The 16,544-nt window shown below is 41.4% G+C and overlaps 1 protein-coding gene across 2 annotated transcripts in view; it reads right to left on the reverse strand.

The window, feature by feature from the left end:
• Nucleotides 1-9,912: 9,912 nt before the first annotated feature.
• LOC147463280 (putative cytosolic oligopeptidase A) overlaps nucleotides 9,913-16,544 on the reverse strand; it is a 78,608-nt gene continuing 71,976 nt past the window's right edge. The window contains exons 17-18 of one of the 2 annotated variants that reach the window (XR_015185026.1): nucleotides 10,079-10,317; nucleotides 9,913-9,982 (exon numbers count right to left, since the gene is read on the reverse strand). Coding sequence is in view for 1 of the 2 variants with exons in the window: in XM_086487880.1 (XP_086344006.1) it covers nucleotides 10,237-10,317 (81 nt within the window). In the remaining variant the exon portion in view is untranslated. Of the gene's footprint in view, nucleotides 10,318-16,544 lie in introns of both variants that reach the window. The other variant, XM_086487880.1, reaches the window with a different exon arrangement.

Here is a 16,544-nt window from a genome sequence, read left to right on the forward strand (position 1 = left end):
GGCAAAGATACCCATGTGATCAAGATCGATAACTATGGATGAATATACTCTACTATAGACCGCAAGGAGCTAGAGAGATATACATACTTTGGAGGACCACTCCACCAGTATTATTTCCCTCCAAGCATGATTAGACCAACTACCTCAAAGATGAGGCCAGAAACAAAAAGAGTGATTCCTTTTAGAACCAAGGTGGAAGATCGATTCAATCGACCTTAATTTTTAGTACCAAGACCAATTGGATCCTTGGGTTTGAGTGGATATGAAGCTAGAGATGTTTTAGAAGAACCTAGAATGATGAGAATGGTATCTAAAAATGCGACCATCTCAAGTGGCAAAGTGTGTTGCCAAAAAGTACAATGGGTCGAGGAATCCATATACACATGTTTCATTCTTCAGCAAGTCTTAAGAGCTAAACAAGTTGTGGATTTCCACACTTAGTACAAGGGATTTGGGTTGACTTTGGAAGGAACAGCATTAACATGGTTCTAGCCATTGAATAGTAGAGATTTTCCAAATTTCAAATAACTCCTATGAGAGTTTATGGAGGAATTCTCAAAAAAGGGAAGCAAGCATAAAAGAGTTTTTCAACTCTACGCCTTTAAGAAAAAAGAAAACAAAAAGGTGAAGGAAACTTCGTTTTGCTCCAAGCAATACATCGAGTGATGTCATGTTCAAGAGTTACCGTAAGACAAAAGATTATCGGTTCTCTTTATAGAGGGATTGAGAAATGAAACCCTCAAAAAGGATCTACACCTGAAGGCATACACCATATTTGAGCACGTCACTCGAGAAGCATTGTATCTAGTGGACAATTACAAGGTTTACAAAGAGGTTTTGGAAGATTCGAACACTACTACCAGTAGTGCCTCTTCCACCACAAGTGAACGATCAACAAAACGTAATGCACTTAAATTTTTGCTTTTTGTTGCTTTTTATCAGGATTTATCACTTATCAAGCATAATAATGAGCCATAGCAATAATTTTTCACAAACATGATGCCTAGAGTGAGAGTATGTATATAAGAGTGTATGAAAGAATTTTGGCTAATTTTTTGCCAAATAATAACAAATTTTTATAATATTCTAACATTTTTAAGTTAATAAGGATAAAAATCTTAATAAAGGGAGTCAAAAGAATCAAAGTCAAGTTCTGAAAGCAAGCAGAAAATTGACAAAGCAAGAGGTTCAAGCATGTCAAGTTGGGAAGAATTTGGCACAAGTCAAAATTTGGGCCAACTTATGATGAATCAAAGTTGCAAAATCGAGGGCAATTAGCAACCAAGTATCCAAATGATGAAGCGTCTAAGCCACAAGTGGTATACTATGAGAAATTAGGGCAAACAAGGTAAGTATGCACTTATCACTCTGGGTAGGTCAGGCACATATAGGCAAAATGCAGTAATGTAGGACTCATTTCCAATTGTCAAAGCCAGAGAGAGAGAGAGAGAGAGAGAGAGAGAGAGAGAGAGAGAGAGAGAGAGAGATTTGACTTAGAGTCACACCACCGCTTTTCTACCTACTGTGGACACTCAGAGCCACCATACTACACCAGATTTGACAGGTATTTTTCTTGACTAATCATGAACAAATGTGTATGTGAGACCAAATGGCATAACAAGAAACTCATAGAGACCAAATGTTGTCTTGAACGCACTCTCAACAACAGGCCCACAGATCCATAATGCTCAAATGAGGGATGTGCCAAAGATCGCATGCTAGATGCTAAAAGAGAGAGCAAAGATGATCATCACATGTATACAAGCTTTTGAAATTGATGAGGTGAATCATCCTTGGTAGGTATTCTTTGAAGGAACCAAGGGCATTGCATGGAACTTAGAGATTGAAGCCTCTAGCAGAAACATACACATGGGTATGTATGCAAGGATAATGTTCCTTTCCTTGCACTACATGCAAACATTTGAGGACGCATTCATGACAAAGGGTTCTTTGAGATGGACTCCACCATCTTCAATCACGTGACCAAGATCTACATGCTAGGCACATAGCATACCAAAGTGTCATACTCAACAACCCTTTCAAAGATCTCTCAATATGAGGATGTGCAACGGCTAGGAAGGAGGGAATGTTTGGCAGATGCAGTTGACGAACACCCTCCTAGCAAGCCACACCTTCACAAAGCCCACAATTTTGATGTAACTCATATTATTTTTCCGAAAAGCCTTGTATAAGAGAGAAATTATAATTTTTTAAGCCGCACTCTGTATACTTAGCGATGTATTCTTTTATCCTTATTTCCGAAAGCCTTGTAAGCTGGCCACTGGCCATAGAAGAAGCCCCAGGTATAAAGCTCAAAATCCTTAGTTTAAAAAGACATATTGTAATATTATCCAAGTTTTGAAGAGCTTTTGTACGTACGACTAAGAGTGGGTACTCAGCAGCACCTTGTAACTGAGTTTTCTCTTCATCTGGTAATCAAAATTTTATTCCAAGAATTTCATTGTGTTCCTTGTCTGAAGTATAATCATTCTCAGTTTTGATGTGATTTGCAACTACCTATCTGTGAGCTAATTCAACTAATTTGAGTGCTAAAATGGTTGTTTTTTTATATTAGAGGAGTCCTATATCTTAGGGCTACCTATCTGGACTACTCAATTGTAGTTTTCAAGACCTGGATCGTGATGGATCGTGATTTTGGTACATTGTCGGATGACCTATAAACTTTGTAGAATAATGCTTCTAGGCCTAATACACATTCCCCTGAAGTTTCATTGCATTTTGAGTTCATTTGGTTGACGAAATCGTGTGATGACCTAGAGTGATGAGATAAGTAGTAGACTAATTTTCCAAATTAAAGAGTGATAGTTTATTGGTGGTGATAATAATTTAGTTCACTAGGTTCACTTATTGAGGCTGACACCCTCAAAGAGTCTATTTGGCCCATTCGAGTCATTTCCCTGAGTATTGACATTATGTTAGTGCCACGCAGCTATGTTGCACACGTCCGATCGCGGCAACCAGCAAACATTCTTCTTATTTGATAGACTAGTACAAAATGATCTAGCATGCATTTCATAAATACAATGCTCACACAATTCAAAGGCTAAATATTTGAAAACAAGAAAGCAACCCAAAAAGCTAGATCTTTCATTCCATTTTGACTCAAATGGCCTAAACAACTATGCTACAAAGAGGCATTTGTCTACTCGGTATGTTTACAACATTACCATGGACTTTAGACACATATGAAGGATAAATAGTACCACACTTGTCTCCTCTAGCCAAGATCAAATATCTTCGCATCATCTATTATGGATATTACCAAAGCATGTCTAATAGCTAAAATCATTTAGCTGCATTACGAAAATCGAACTCTTGATGGGAGTAGGCATGTGTCTACACCCTTGAGCACAAACGAAGAACCATTGGCAAGCTTCAAATATATGTCTTTTGCACCAACAATACCACAAGCAAAGTTGTTGCCCAAATCTATGACCCGCATATTCTATTATTATAAGTAGTGAAACATTCTCTATGGGAGTAACATGAACAGGTGCATCATTTTATATTGGCTAACTAATCCATCCTTGCTCATCCACAACATGCAAGTAAGGAAGAGGCAGATAGAATATCCATGTTATCATCAGTGATAGCATTTAATCACGGAGAATTTGGGCTCTCAATTAATTTTTGACTTATTGACTGACGGAGAATTTGGGCTCTCGAATAATATTTAACTTTTTGACTCTTGTCCATAGTGGGCAACACGGTAAAGTCCATGAAGGATTCATCAAAACCCATTAATTGACATATCATTAAAAAGATTGTAAGCCATCAACGTCTTCAATTGGAGTCTGTGTAGGAAGAGGTATCTTTTGGGGGCCAAGACTTAGGCAATACATCATGGGTAGTGTAAGAAATGAGGAATACAATAAGGATCTAGTTGTAAGGAGAGTAGGAGAGATACGATGCAAAGTAGATTAGTGGCAAGTCAAAAACTTTATATTAGCACACTATTACAAAGTGATGGCGTCATCCACCCATGCGCTCTCAAGATAGAGCTTAGATGGCGATTTAGATGAATAGAGCAAGTAGGAAATACAATGAGTTAACAATCCTTCAACAAGGATGTGTGTGTGTGTGTGTGTGTGTGTGTGTGTGTGTGTGTGTGTGTGTGTGTGTGTGTGTGTCTAGTGTGCACACCTCTAATGTGTAGTGTTGAAAATACTCATGAAGAAGGCCTCCTTATATAGATGTAAGGGAGACTCTAAACGCCCATGTGTAGCCGCCCGTAGATAGCCAAGTTGAAGTAGGACTCCCCCATGCACCCATGTGTAGCCGCTTTTGGGTAGACAAGTCCACCTAGAACTGGTCCACCGCCCGTTGAAATCCAACCACCGGCCAAGGACCAACAGCTACCGACCGCCGGCCAAAGACCACGGACCACCTGCCACCATCGAACAACCATTTTCCAATTTTCTTTCGATCGCCGCGTTCAGCCAATATATTCTAGCAAAAAGGAATATTTTCGCAATTAAAAGTCTCTGGGGGCGAAACCAAAGTAGAAGTAGTGGGAGCTTGAGAGCATGCAACAATCCATGTGGAAGATCAAGAGGCGATCATCGATAGTTGCAATGCTTATAAAGCAAATAGAGGATCTTCAAGACAAGTGCAATAAACTAAAGGGGATGGCTGATGAACATAGCCCATCAATTGTAGCACATGAGCTACATATTTTTTCCCTTTCACATGCAGTGGAGAGTCTTGGGGTTGATCCTAGCATGACTAATTAAGGAATTTGTAGCTCGTGCAAGTATGGTTTTCAAAAACATAGGTATGGTTTTTTTATTTCCATAAAGGTACTTTTCTACCTTCATAGATACTCCTTAGGTACATAGGTACTTTTATAAGGTATCCTCATATGTTTTTGATTTCCATAGCTGCTCCAAAAGTGCTTATAATATCCATAGGTACTTTAGTTGATCTCCACAGGTACTCTAGGAGATCCCATAATGCCATAAAGTACTTTTGTTGATCTCCCTACGTACTCTAAGAGTTCCTATAATGTCCATAAGTACTTGTCTACTTTATAGAAAATTCTTAGGTGCCTACGATGCGCATAAGTACATACAATGTCCATAGCCACTGTAGTACAATGTGGTGTCAAAGGTACTTTTCTACCCTCACAGGTGGCCCTTAGTTACAAAGGTACATTTTCCTCAATAGCTATTGATGATGATCGCCATAGGTACTTTTTGTTATGTCCATAGGTACTCCAAGAGTACCTATATTGTCCATACGTACTTGTGTACTTTATAGTAACTCCTTAGGTGCCTATGATATGCATGAGTACATATGGTCTCCATAGCCACTAAAGTACAATGTGTTGTCAAAGGTACTTTTCTACCTTCATAGGTATTCCATAGGCACATAGGTACTTTTATACAGTATGGTTAGAGGTTAATTTTTATCTCCATAAGTACTCTAAGAGCACTCCAAGACTGCCTACAATGTCCATAAGTACTTTAAGAGCACTCCAGGAGTGCCTTCAATGTCCATAGGTACTTTTTTTATATCCATAGGTACTCCAGGAGAGCTTATAATTCCCAAAGGTACTATTCTTGACCTCCATAGAAACTCCAAGAGTGCTTATAATGTCCAAAAAAGTTATTGGTATACTTTATAGGAAGTATGTCCATGGGTACTTTAGATGTACCTATGGTGTCTCTCTTCACCCAGGTTATTTGGATCTATGGAAGAAAGGACATGAAAACCACAAATTATTCAACGGTGGGTACCCAAAGGCTTCTTAGAACAAAAATGTTATGAAGGTCAAACCAAAATATCGATTTCAAAGAGGCCCAATCGACTCACTCCATTGTCCTCACCAAGAAAAATCTCTCCAAGAAGCTAAGCTACCCTCAATGCTTGCCCTCTCAAACTCACTCTCACCCATCAAAAACCATGGATTCCAAAGTTGCAAGTCCACCCCAAAGTATCATGCAAACCTCTTAGGTCGTATCATCAAACCTACGATATTGGAAAGAGCCAAATCCTTGCAAGCCCTACTTTTTGGAAAGCAAGGCAACCACCCAGATGTCCTAAGACAAGATATTAGTAGGAAGCAACAAGATACGTGTTAAGAATGCTTAGTTTGCAATACAACCAATGATGCAGTTCCTACATGTGCTTATCAGGCTCATTGAAGATGGCCAAGAACTCACACTGATGCACTCAATGATGCATGGACGAATTGCAAGAGAAGAAGGCATGGCTTTTCAGCCATATGATATGTTTCGCAGAGAGCTCATAGTACAAGGTTTCTTTGCATGTGCATAGTTCTTCGCTAGCCATTATCTCCCATATAAGAAATGGTACATACTTGATTCTTCCAGTACTTTTGCAACCACACCTCTTCCAACTAGGATTCAAGCCTATGCATCACAATGAGGCTCTTGACCAGGCTTCAACATAGTCACAATTTCTTCTAGAGTAGCAAAAGGATGAAGCCATTTACCAAAGATATGACAAGATAAATCAAGCCTTGGCTACTTTAGAATTAAAAGTAGTGCCACCTACACACCTTCAACTGCAACTACTTATGAAGATTCAAAGCTAGAGTAAACGATGTGAGTAGGCAAATCTTGAGAAAGCTCGGTTAAAAGCCCAATAGCATGAGCATTGTGTGACAATATGGCAAGAAGCTCACATGGCATGTTTGGCTTGCCCAACTAAGCCGCCTTTTTAGTCAACATCCTTAGCTACATAGATCAAGAATAAGTTGGTAATGCAAGCAAGCCTAGCCCAAAACCCACCTCCATAGCTAGAGAGACCACAAACACCAATGTCACATGCTTTCCCTCTTCCTTAACCAACGCACTTTTAGAAACACACACAAGGTCGAGAAGACTGGAACTTAAGTGCAAGGGTCGAGAGACTTCACCTTAGACTCCTCAAAAGTAAATCCAAATGGCCTTTGAGGATGGAGTGTCGACTTAGCAAACCTTAAGTTTTGCGTCCACACCCACACACAAGCAAGGGATGTTTGCCAAAACAATGGATTAGCCACCAGAAGGGAAAGCATAAAGTGAACCTTTGAGGAGAAGAGGATTGAAGAGGGTAGTCAAGGTCAAAGATTCCCTTTTCAAAAATCCACTATCTCATCCCTATTTATTGAAATCCCATGTATTAAATGCCTATTTTTTGGGAGCACATAGCCTTAGACCATGAGGATCAAGAAACTCAAAGAATTTTCTTGTATTTTAGTGATGCTCACGAAGCCCTAAACTAAGTGCGGAGACTATATCCTAGAGGCATCTTAATTGCATCAAGTATGGGAATGTTGTGTAAGTATCCTTAACAATCCCAAGGTAGCTCACCACCACAATAACAAGATGCAAAAAGTCTACCAACCACAACGTCTTTCACTTAGAAGACAACAACAAACATCAAGGCAAGTGATATAGTATAAGGCAACAATTACAACTCACAAGTTGAGTAAAGGTGATGATCATAGATAAGGAGAGTGCAAGGAAACAAGAGATAACAATCAAAGGGATTGCTAATTACCTAGAATTCATTGGATTTACAAGGATTCCACATAGGGAAAAGAGGTTCCAATTTTGCAATTTACATGATACAATGTACAATTGAAGACCCACAAAGCAAAAAAACAACAAAAACGTAGTCGCTAAGCAAACTTATGACTAAGAAAGGAAGAATGGCAACCTTCAATAAAAAAAAGGGGTTGAAGTTGTATATGTAGTCGATGCTTTCACCTTTAATCCGTTGGCACAAGAGGCATTGCTTCACATAGCGAAGAACATCCCCCTTCATTCCTGGCCAAAAGTAGCTTCTTTTAACATCATTTAGGGTCTTTGCATACCCAGGGTGTCGTGATGTTGGGCTATCATGAGCCTTACATAGGATTGATTTCTTCAGTGTTAGGTACTTAGGTAGCCTCTATCGAAAATAAAGATTTTTCTCTTGAACAGAGTAATCCTTTTGAGAAGATCTTTGCTTCAAGTGTTATGCCTTGTTGAATCTCCAAGGCTAACTGCTAATAATCTAGGTCTCTCAAGGTTGCTTCCTTAATTCTTTCCCATATAGGATTATTAGGTTTAGAGATAGCACTAAGGAAAGCTTTGCGGCTAAGTACATCTACCACCACATTGTCCTTCCAAGTCTAAACTTTATGTCAAAGTTGTATTCTTGAAGAAGTTCAATCCATCTCCTTTGCCTCATGTTGAGATTGGGTTGTGTAAAGATCCACTTTAAGCTTTCATGATCAATGACTAATTGAAATTTGCGACTGACAAGATAATATCTTCATAACTTTAATGCATGGGATTAGGGATTTTGTAGTTACCTACAAGGCTTGACTCTATCCTCCAATGCAGATCCACTTTTTCTCTATTCGAAAAAAAGGATATCAAAGGATCTTCTTATAGCACAAGGTTTCTACACAAGAAATCAAAATATTTGGCTACCAATGAACCATAGGCCAAATTTAACAGTATCAACAATTCCAAGATATCTTAATAGCAAAAAAAAAAAAGTGAAGACAAAGGTCTTACGAAGACTAAAAGCTGCCACTTATCAAAAGTACCCTATAACCTGTGTAAGAGTGGGTTAATCAATTAAAACGTGTACTTTAGAAGCAACTCCATAGCCACCAAAAGGTTGAAGTCATCTCCAACGCCATTGATGTGCAATTCAACTCAATAGATCAACTAGAGGATGGCCCCAACCAACCTTCTATGATTGTAACAATAAACAACGAGCCCAATTACCTTCAAGTTTACTACATGATAAGATCTCTCTTCAATAAATTTCAATTGTTAGGGTGCAAAGAGAACCCTTTGGCAAAGCTAGAGCCAAACAGCTAAATCACAATTACTCCCAATCTTTTTAGTCTATTAATCTATATGCTAAAGTTGTGGTTATTAGGCTTATTCTCATGCTAGAATAGGTGAGCATAATAGTTAGCATAATAGTTGAATGCTAATCTATTTTAATTGTTGGAGTGGTGTAAAGTCCAACACACACACAAGTGAACCATGCGATGAGTGCACCTATCCTGGAAAGCAAAAACCCTTCTTAACAAGGTGGTAGTTTGTAAAGCTTTGTTTATAATACTTTGATAGATACATTTACATAGAGAGGACCCTTCAATACTCTCTTTGTGCACTTGTTTTTCAATACATTTCTTTGTACCTATATATATGAAATACAATTGAGCATGTGCATTTGACACTCTTTGCTATGCACCCATGTACTCACCTTGTGGGACAAATGACTTCTTAATAGCTTACCTATCTTGTCAACAGACCCAAATCCCTCCAGGTCCCAAATCTTAGAAATAGTTTTCAGATTCTTTTAAAAACTAGGATCCTAGCCACTAAGGTCTCTTGGCTATCTACAACATCTTATGGCCATTTCTCTTTTAAATCCCTATCCTCAAAGAAGCCTAATACCTCTTCTCTATATGTACTCTATTATTGTCGACCTCAAGTGTAACCTACATATAAAAATCCCATGTGAGTATACCAAAGGCATTTTTTCAGTTTTTCAGTGCCCTTGTCACTAGTTACATATGCTTTTACAGTCCATAGCCTACAGGCCATACCCTTGTGCTTGACCCTCTTGGATTGGCACCATTTGGATGTCCCAAGAGATTTCGTGTCCTTGAACAAGAGCCTCTTTCTTGCGCGCGCACGCGCACACACACGCAGAGAAAGAGAGAGAGAGAGAGAGAGAGAGAGAGAGAGAGAGAGAGAGAGCACTGCAAGAAGGCCTCTTTAAGTGTTGCAAAACCGACAAGCCTTGAATTTTCAACCTACGCACTTGGCTTTCTCATGACTCGGGAAATAAGGAGAGGGGAGGAGGAAAGAAGATGGGGGGGGGGGGGGGGGGGGGGGGGGGGGGGGGGGGGGGGGGGGTATTGAATCCTTCCAAAAAAGCCCAAATCATTTAAGGAAAATTTTTCCAAATCCTTGTTGATACTCAAGGCAGTAGAATGCTGCAACCGAGGTAAGTTCGTATAAGTAAACCACACGAGAGGTCGATATTTCGTTTCGAGAAGGTCAAGAAACAAATCAAACCACCAAAAACTTACTTAAGCAGCCTAAGGGGCTAAGCTTCCAACCTGTAGCCATTTCTCATTCTTGCTCTTTCTTTAGCAATGTCAACAGCCTGAATTCTACACTAATGATGCTTGCACAAGCATGTGTTCCTCTAGCCTGCACTTGTTCCGCATCAAAATGCCAGGAGGCATCATGCAGATACCTTCAGGAGCCCATTGTGTCTAAGGAGGGCCTCAGTAGACGGTTCTCTTCCACGGAAATCCACAAACACCTGCTTTCAGATAACATCCAGTTAAGAGACCAAGCAACGACAAGTATAATATGCTAGAGACTCAACACAGGATCTTGAACAAGGTTAAGAACTTGTGAGATGGCCTCTCTCTCTCTCTCTCTCTCTCTCTCTCTAAAGTGTGGTAGATTGGTTATGCCATTTCCCTCTTGAATAACAGGTCTTGAGTTCAACTCTCCTCATCGGATAGATTTTTAAGGTCTCATCTACAACGTTAAATACTACTCTCTCTCTCTCTCTCTCTCTCTCTCTCTCTCTCTCTCTCTCTCTCTCTCTCTCTCTCTCTGTGTGTGTGTGTGTGTGTGTGTGTGTGTGTGTGTGTGTGTGTGTGTTGGGGGGGGGGGGGGCAATAAAAGTGGGGCTTGACCCTTCACATTACATAAAAATTCGACCATTGGTCCATGTACAAGAAATATGGGAAAAACCTTGACGGATGTACAATGAATCATGGGGAAAAATCCCATAACAAACCACAAGGGATAAAGATACTTTAACCAGGTGGTAAAGTATAGCTATCTGGATAGTGATCAAGTCTACACATATCTGCCAAAAGCTCTATCCACCTCGGGTGATGTAGAAAAAACCACCAAGTCAAGTGCTGTTTATCTGACTAGTATAAAGCATTAGCTGTAAAAACCTCCTGTAGGAGCTCACAAAAACCAAGGGACTGTGAAACCCCTAGGCCGTGCCTCCAAAATCATCCGCATCCATTGTAACATTTCCTAATGAGTACTCCAAAAAAGGATGCGGATTTAAACCACAACCAAACTGTAAGAGAGGCAAGGGAGAACCACTCATTGTCCACCTCAAAAGCCAAGGGAAGGTACCAAGATGCACACCTCTCTGACCAAACCAACTTCCCTAAGGCCTCTCTGAACTAACTCTCAAACAAATCTGCAAACTGCCTGATATCCATAGAGTAATTGGACTCAACCATTGTTAGCTCTTGTAAGGTATCATAGACGGCCTCCTTGGTCCAGAAGGAATCACCATGTAAAATTTGTACTCTAAATCTAATCGTGGGGGTTCTCTCTGGGCCGAGAAAAATGTGACATGTTCCTGATACCTGCAAGAAAAGTACATTGACACATAGTGCCCCCCAACTCAAAGAAACATCTGGAGATCTCCATGGACCAACCGCGAAGAACTGAGGTGGCAACATCTGCTGGAGATGCAAAGCCTGCAGAATAGTCAAAATCCTCTACAAACTCTGAATACTTGCTCTCTTACGCCTCCTGAACAATGCCTACTATGAGAGGCACCAACGACTGCATCTCCAAGAGATCCAAAGCCTATGGGCTCGTCTATCCTAGGGCAAGTCAGGCTGCTCCTGAATTGCCATCGACTCTCTCTCTCTCTCTCTCTCTCTCCTCTCTCTCTCTCTCTCTCTCTCTCTCTCCAACTGCTCTAGTACTCCTCTCCATCTTGGTCTAGTAACCTCTCCTCGGGATCGGGGTTGCTTTGCCTCTACCAACCTCTTGTCTCCCTACCCTCCTATAAACAAGGATAGGTTCCTGTCTATCTACCTTTGTCTCTGTCTCTGTCTCTGTCTCTGAGTCTACTCTACAATGTGCTGTTGTTGAGCACTTTGTTGTTGCTGACTCTGTGTGGAGTCCTGCTACTATGCAGAACTCTGTTGTGGCTATGAGGGTTGTCTCCTCCTCATACCAATCTGTCTCTGTTGTCGCCCTCTGGGGAAATCCCTCACCAATTGCCCTATATCATGGTATCTAAGGCACTTGTTCGGTCTACCCATAACCACAATCCCCTGTGAGTGCAACACCCCTTTCCACTCAAAAGTGATGGCATCTAGAGAAATTGTGGCAAGGATAGTAGCCACCTTTATAGATGGCACAGATGTCTGGATCTGCACTAAGCACATGAATGGTATGCCAAAGATAGAACCCATCTGCCTCAACATGTTTGGCAACTCTGAAAAGGCTATTTTTATTGGATACTTCAGAACCTGGCATCAATCCTCAAAAGCAGCCAATGAAAATTTCTCGTACCACGGATGCAAAAAGACTAATCTCTCCCCGAAGCCGAGAGGAGTGCGGCTAATGACCCTAGAGAGAAGTTCCTTTGATGAAAAAATAGCAATGAAAGAATCTCTGCCCAGCAAGATGATTTCCTCCACTTTGCCTTCATCCAAGCCAGCAAAGTGCATGAGAGCCACTCCCAGATGTTGGCACGAGCATAGGAACACCCCACCAAGCGGCCAATAGCCGCTCTTTGAGAGAGAACCTCAATACGATCACCAAACTTGCATTATAGATTTTCTGAAATAACCATAGAAGGTGCCATAATACGCGCGCGCACGCGAGAGAGAGAGAGAGAGAGAGAGAGAGAGAGAGAGAGAGAGAGAGAGAGAGAGAGAGAGAGAGAGAGAGAGATACCCCAAGCCGTATCATCTTAAACCTGTTTCCCTTTCACTCCTTTAACCCGAAAATGAATGTGGGGTTTGAGCAAGTGTGTGCATGTGTGTGAAAGTGTCAAAAGGGTATGTATGTGAGTGCCTTTGTGCATGGATGAGCTAAGGTGTGTGAGTAGGCAGGTGAGAGAAATTAGGCGTTGCTGGCAAGTTTCAACAAGGAGCCGGTTTTAGGGTTTAGGGGAAGCAAGAGGCGGGGGCTGAGGTGTAAGCAAGCGACACATGGGGTTGGTCAACGTTGCAGTTCTGCACCAGATCTCACTAACACGAAGGGCACGGTTGTAAGTGACAAGGTAGGGGAGGCGGCGAGGGTGGTAGCAAGGACGGTGGCGCAAGTTGCACCGACGCAAAGCAAGAGAAGAGGCTGGGGAAGGGCAAAGCAAGAGCACAGGCGCAGAGGCAGCTGAAGAAAGGCGCAGAGGCAGAGTGGGCAGCATCTGATTTCGGGCAGCGGGTAAGGTTAGGGTTAGGGAGGGGAAACGCAAGGTTACAGAGGTGAGGGTTAGGGACACGAAAGGTTACAGAGGAAGTAGGGTTGGGGTTAAGAAATGCTCTGACACAAACTGTTGGCGCATGAAGACTCTCCTCCGTAGGCCTACTGTCACAAGACGGGCACCGCGTGCCAACAGAAAAGAACAAACTGAACAGACTTTTAGTACTTCAATAACAACTGAACTGAAATAGAGAGAGACGACACACGACACGGAGTGGCAGAATTCCACCCCAGAGAGTATTGGCCCCAAACCTTGGTGCCACTTCCGGTATTTCTTTATATTGCATTAACACAGTACAAGCCGGTACTCCAGACTCCTTCGCCAGGAAGCATGCCAGAGAATGAGCCCTAACCTCATATTTAAAGACCCTTGGCCTATGAAACGCAGTTTACATGAAAAGCCTTCAAACTCAAAAGCTCCAGGTCCAAAAGCAATACCAAAAAGCTGCTAGCGTAATTTACGAAAATGCGTACAACCTGCCACGTCATCAGCCAGCGTAATTTCCGGAACTTCCGTACAGCTGCCATGTCATCAGCTTTGTGTGAGTCTATGTGTGACTCCTGCTTTATTTTTAATCCCTTTATGTCATTGGCGCCCCATCAGACGGGGTCCCCATAAGTTGGTAGGACTTCTTCTTCTACTACTTGTTCTTCTTAGGGTTTAAACCCCTGGGCCAGCATTTGTAAGTTGGCTCCATTCTTTAGGCTTTGACACGTCAGCAGTTTGTGACATCTCCCCTTCTTGAAAGAGAGTAATCATCCGCGATTACAGCATAACAACTCAAGCTAGCTCAAAAAAAATTATGAGCGTCATTTCGAGGGACATTCAATTTGCTCTTTTTGTTAAGGAGTTAGCTTCTCCTTTCGGCTCTTATGATCAAGGAGTTAGCTTCTTCTTTCGTCCAAATCGGAACTCTTGATTTTCCGGCATAGTAAAATTAGCCATCACACGCAGACCGTACTAATCTTCCACGGGTGTCTTGATGCACTAAAATTACATACCCAGGTAATCTCATCCAATTAGGAATATATATGTACGTATATATATATATATATATATATATATATATATATATATACATATATATACATACATATATATACATACATATATATATATATATATACATACATATATATATATATATATATATATATATATACATACATATATATATATATATTATATATATATATATTATATATATATATATGTATGTATGTATATATATATATGTATGTATATATATATATATATATATATATATATATATATATATATATACATATATATATCTATATATCAAACTTCAGGATTTTGGCAGTTTCGACTATCTGTTCATGTGTTGCTATTGATTTCTCGCTTGGCGTATCCAAGCCTATAACAGACTACTTAGGATCGAGTTACCCAATCACACCCTCCCCTTCTTGATCTAGCCATCCAGCTTGGCCGCTCACCACACCCGAGGATGCAAGGATCTTCGCATCGTAGACGAGATCTACATTGGAGGCTGCGGAGCATCGTTGAGCAACACCAAGCCCCCCCCCCCCCCCCCCCCCCCCAAAAAAAAACCCGCGCGAGCTAACTATGGAGGACATTGAGGCCATACTACAGGGACCAATGAGAGTTCATGGGATGATCACCATTATACACCTCATTAGCCCACATATGATTGTACCCCTCCCCTGAGATAATGTATTATGTGATGCTGATGATGGTAATGGTGGGTAGGCTTGCATACCTACCCATTCTAGGTACCCTCGTTTAATTTTATATTTCTGTTCTCCGGACATTGTACGAGAATCAGAGATGGATGTAACCTTTTGGTCTCATCATTTTGGCCTTTTGAAGATGTTAATATGACATTTCATTTCATTTTTTAAAGAGAGAAAAATGAAATGAAATGAAATGTTATATTAACGTCTTCAAAAGGCCAAAATGACCTATGAGACCAATCAGTTACAAAATAGTGAATCTAATACCATGTCTGGGTACAAAAGAACTAGAAAAGAACTAGAAGTGGAACAAAATACTACTACTACTACTACAATCTAAAACTACGTGGGTGTAGCAGCTGATACAATAGGTACCCGGTAAACTGGATGTAACAGTGTGTGAAACAAAGATGGAAGAAATGGTGAGGATCCATCCTCATCTGCACTCTGGATGTCGAGAGAGTATGGCTCGAATCTTCTGTTGTAGTCTCCGTCGATGCTGTGTAGCTCCTCTCCTCAGTCGCGGTCGTCTGTATCTCTGTAGCTCCAATGCTCGGTCGATGAGAGTGCCAGTAGTGGTCGAATGAGTGTGGGACGAGCTCTGCAGTGGTGGCTGCTCCTCTGGCTGTCCCATATCTAGTGAAAAGAAATCTGTAATGTGTCTCTGGGACTGCCTCTCTCTAGCTCTCCCCAGTAAAGTGTCTCTACACCTGTGTAACTCAAGTAGATATAGTCCAAGACATCTCTGATCCTCATAACTCATGACCCTAGATAGAGGACCAAAACCCTCACTGAATAAGCAGTGGAAACGCCCCCGTATCTCATAGAACACTGTGCAATGACATATGTGGTGCAACTCTGTCTCTGGCTCTCTCTGGCATAATCGGCATATCCTGCTGTCTGCTGGTATCTCTCTGAATCTACCAGTCTCAATCTCGAGCTGATGTGAGGATGTGCGTATCTGACCAATGGCACAACGCAAACCATGAGACATATGTGTGTCCATGTAGCTGGGTCGAATCACAAACCCATCTCCTGTGAGGTGGAGAAGATGCTCTCTATAGAAAGCCATCTTCGTGCTCAACTCCTGAGGCGGCTCTATCCATGTCCTCCTGGTGTCGAGCTGGATCAGGTCCTGACGAATGAGTCTAGTGATCTCCACCCGTGTAAGAGACAGCGAGGGTGCCTGAAGAGAATACTGGAAAGGGGGCAACCTGTCCATGGTGAAGCCATGCGTCTAAAACCATGAAGTCATCTGTGCATACCAGCATGAAGTGTCCCCCTGTAGAGCTAACTGTCTGGAAGACTCAAGGGCCAGTCTAGCATATCTGTCTCTAGTAGTATCCCATAGGCTGTGCACAAAGGACACTGATCTGGTAAGCGCCAGAAAATAGAGAGAGATTTTAGGGCCAGAAAATAGAGAGAGATTTAGGGAAAAGAAGGACGAGAAAAAAGCGAACTGCCTTTGAGACGCATTGCGTAGGCCTTAGCTAGGCATGCCAAAAAACATACATGCAGCCAGATACAAGCACACACGCCCACACATGCATGCACACACCTGATCACGCA

Source organism: Adiantum capillus-veneris, chromosome 2, assembly GCF_014529385.1.
Source record: "Adiantum capillus-veneris isolate H3 chromosome 2, ASM1452938v2, whole genome shotgun sequence".
Taxonomy (NCBI): domain Eukaryota; kingdom Viridiplantae; phylum Streptophyta; class Polypodiopsida; order Polypodiales; family Pteridaceae; genus Adiantum; species Adiantum capillus-veneris.